This window comes from Arachis duranensis, chromosome 3 (assembly GCF_000817695.3).
Source record: "Arachis duranensis cultivar V14167 chromosome 3, aradu.V14167.gnm2.J7QH, whole genome shotgun sequence".
NCBI lineage: Eukaryota > Viridiplantae > Streptophyta > Magnoliopsida > Fabales > Fabaceae > Arachis > Arachis duranensis.
In genome coordinates, this window is record NC_029774.3 from 27,856,163 (window position 1) to 27,859,694 (window position 3,532).

Here is a 3,532-nt window from a genome sequence, read left to right on the forward strand (position 1 = left end):
TATTTTTGAATTCTTTAATAACACTTATTGTAAAATTGAGATTTTAAAAAAATTATTTTGTATTAATTTAAAAAATTTAATATCGTTTAAATTAATATTAGTTGAAATTATGAATATAATTTTTTTTAGATCTTTAATTTTATTCATAATTTATACTTTTATTTTTACTCTACGTTTTTGTAGCCACATAAACAATTAAAAAAAAGTTATTTTTACGATATTTATAAGTTCATGCTACAATTACAACAGATGTCGGAAACAAAGTTGATCAAAATTAAACCCAACCCCCTCCCCCTTCTTTTTTTTTTTTTTAAAGTCTCTTGAACATTTATGCGTCTTAGTTTTAAAGTTTTTTTTAGGTTAGAGTTACAACAATATTTATATAATTGAATTTAATTTTAATGTATTATCATTTGTAAAATAATTTAATATGTACATCTAATTCATAATATTATATCATTAGAATTAACTATTTTTTACATTAATTATATATAGTCTTAAAACTAAACTCTACATAATTATTATGCAAACAAAAAGTTGTTATTCGAATTTAATCACTTGGAACCATATTTGCAATATACTTAATAATAAAAGAAAATGTTACATGACTAACAGAATTTATCACTTTTGAGTTTTGACTAATATTTAGTCAATATTTTAAATAAATATTAAATTCTAAATCATAAATTTTAAATCCTAAATTTTAATATTAGCATAAAACTAAGGTGTTAGTCAAGTGTTAACTAATATTAATAGAATATGATATTCTCCTCATATTTCTCTAAATACAATTATATTTAGAAGTTAGCTCAAAGGTCAAGTGTTACTACTTATAGTTCTTATTAAAATTATTATGATCATTTTCACCTTTGCCAATATGAAGAAGTTCTTGTATGTTTTCAAAGAAATGCTGCGCCTATTAGTTGAAGTATATAACTTAAGTCTTAAATCAGTTTAATTTTTTTTTTTTTTTCATTTTAGATTTCATATCAACTTGAGCAATATTAGTGTACTTAATTTGGGTATTTAAATGAGCAATACCTAGTTCATTATCACTTACTACTATAAATTCAACAAGGCCTATGCGCAATTAACACTTCAGAAATAGATAACTATGTTCCATGCCCTTGTCATCTCTTACACACCATCGCCATCCAGTGTATTATAGAAAACAAAAAAATAATTGTATAAATATATTAGGTAGATTGAATAATGAAAAGTTAATTTTATTGATAAAGTGAGATATTGCTTGCAAATCTATAGTTGGTTTCGGTACTTATTTAAATGGATAAATAAACTTACCGTTTACCTAATCCAAATTTTTAACAAAAAAAAGTCTGTAATAGCATTTTACTGTTATTAATAAACGGTATGGAAACATTTCTCCTGTGTACCAAACTACGAACTTACGACATAACGCGACAAAACACATAAATAATAATTAATGACCATGAAAAAAAGGGGAGCAGGTTTTTTTGGTTTTTGAAATAGCAGTATTCTATTCTCAAACAGATAGAATAGCGTTGTATATATCCCAAATGTGATTAAAAATGAGGATCAATATTTAAAATAATTAATAAAACATACATTTTATAAAAATCATAAATTTAATAATAGTTAAATTAATTTTATATTTTAATTTATTATTTTATCAGTTTTTTTATTTTAGAGAATCTGAATTAAAAAAAACATCATATACATTTAGTTTTAATTACTTTTGTATTTAAATAAGCTTGGTATTTGGTAATTAGAAGTATGCTAGTAACATTTTAAGCTTAAACGGTATTCTAATGTTGAATCGGTTGTTAAATTCTCAATATGTGCAAACAGAGAGAGAGAGAGTTGAGAAATAATTGTAACCTGAGGTATTGGAAGGATAACAAAGATATCAAAGAAGAATCCAGTCTTAGCCTTGAGATACCCAACAGCTACAGTACGGGGGTTAGTGTCCCTCAGCACCCCTCCGCTGCTTCCATCACCACCACCGCCGGCGGCCGCAGCACCCAAACCAAAGATCCTCTTCGCCATCTTGAGCTGCAGCCACATGTTCCACACGTGCAGTGCGTCCGTCATGCAGCGCAGAACCGTTACCGTTACGGCGAACCAACCATCCACGAAGAGGCACATACACGTGTCGCTCACAGAGAGCACATAGAAGAACAACGGGTCCACGAATAGACCCGTCGCGCACACCAGAAGAAACACTCTGTTCCATTCTTGGACCCATTTCGACCTCGGGTCCAGAACTTTACCCGTTGGCCACCACCGCCTCCACCTGCTGCCGCGGGATCTGCAGCACCATGCTCTTTGGGTGAATTCTCTTTTGTCTTCGCCATAGTTGTGGTGCTGCTGCTGGTCATCGTCATCGAGGTCGCTGTCGTCGTCGTCTGTGACGACGTTGTTGTCGCTGGTGGAGTAGAAGTGCGTGTGAGAGTCACGTGACGTGTCTTGCTCTGTGGTGGTGGTGGACATGGTGGTGTGGTGGTGGAGAGAGAAGATTGTTGAGGGAGTTATTTGGGCACAGGTTTTGAGAGAGTGGTGAGAGTCTGGTGTATGATGTGTGCAGACTGCAAAGTAGAAGAGACGCAAATAATTGGAGAAGTGTGTATCTGAGAGAGTGTGTCTGATAAGAGTATAAAATTTAAAAGAAACCAAAAACCATTACGGTAATAATTTTTAGGCCAGTTCTACTATGATTATGGATACCATGGCTATCATGGCTACAACTTGACCAAGCAAAAAGCAATAATAGAATGACAAGTGGACAGCATTTGATTCCTTGTAATAACTTTTGACCCTTATGATTAATTCTTAAGGTGAGTTCATCTGTGCCTAAAGATTGCAGTTCCGAATTTACCGAAATGCTCAAATATCCACTAGAATTTAGAGTGTTGTTATGTGGGTCCAACAAAAATAAAAGCTTTTAAACGTAGTTATTTATCTATATTTTAATTATCTATTGGAGGATTGGATAAATGGCTTTAGTAAAAGTATGAGACATTACTGTACTAGCTTACTGAAAATCTGGAATGTTTTAATTTTTATTGGCAAATTCTGTTGTGTCTATAATTTTAGTGTCTAAATTGTTAAATTTGTCTTTTATAGTAAGTTTAAATTCTGTGGTGTTTATAATTTTGATGTCGAAATTATTAAATTTATCTTTTATGATAAATTTTAAATATTAAAAAATTATTTATTTTTATATTTTTTAATTTAAATATTTATTTTTATCTCTTTTTAATAAGTTAGACAAATGTATATAAACACCATAGCATACACTATTTTTATTTAACTAGTGTTCTCATTACTTTAAAAGACTATTTAAGGGTCATCTTATTAAATAATTAAAAATATTTTTTTATAACTTTTGAAAAAATATAGACAATAAATAAACTATTTTTATTAATCTGGCAATACATACAATATTAAATTTATTATTTATATTGTCAGCTTAAATTCTAATAATTAATAAATATTTATATATACATATTATATTTTATCATTTTAATTAATATATATATATAAGCTTATA

General features: G+C 29.3%; 1 protein-coding gene across 1 annotated transcript in view; it reads right to left on the minus strand.

Moving 5' to 3' along the window:
• The window catches only part of LOC107478311 (cyclic nucleotide-gated ion channel 4), a 12,274-nt gene extending 9,593 nt beyond the window's left edge, over window positions 1-2,681 (minus strand). Inside the window, exon 1 of the mRNA XM_016098450.3 lies at window positions 1,861-2,681. Coding sequence (XP_015953936.1) covers window positions 1,861-2,472 — 612 coding nt within the window. The 5' untranslated portion in view covers window positions 2,473-2,681. The remainder of the gene's footprint in view (window positions 1-1,860) is intronic.
• Between the last annotated feature and the right edge of the window lie 851 nt (window positions 2,682-3,532).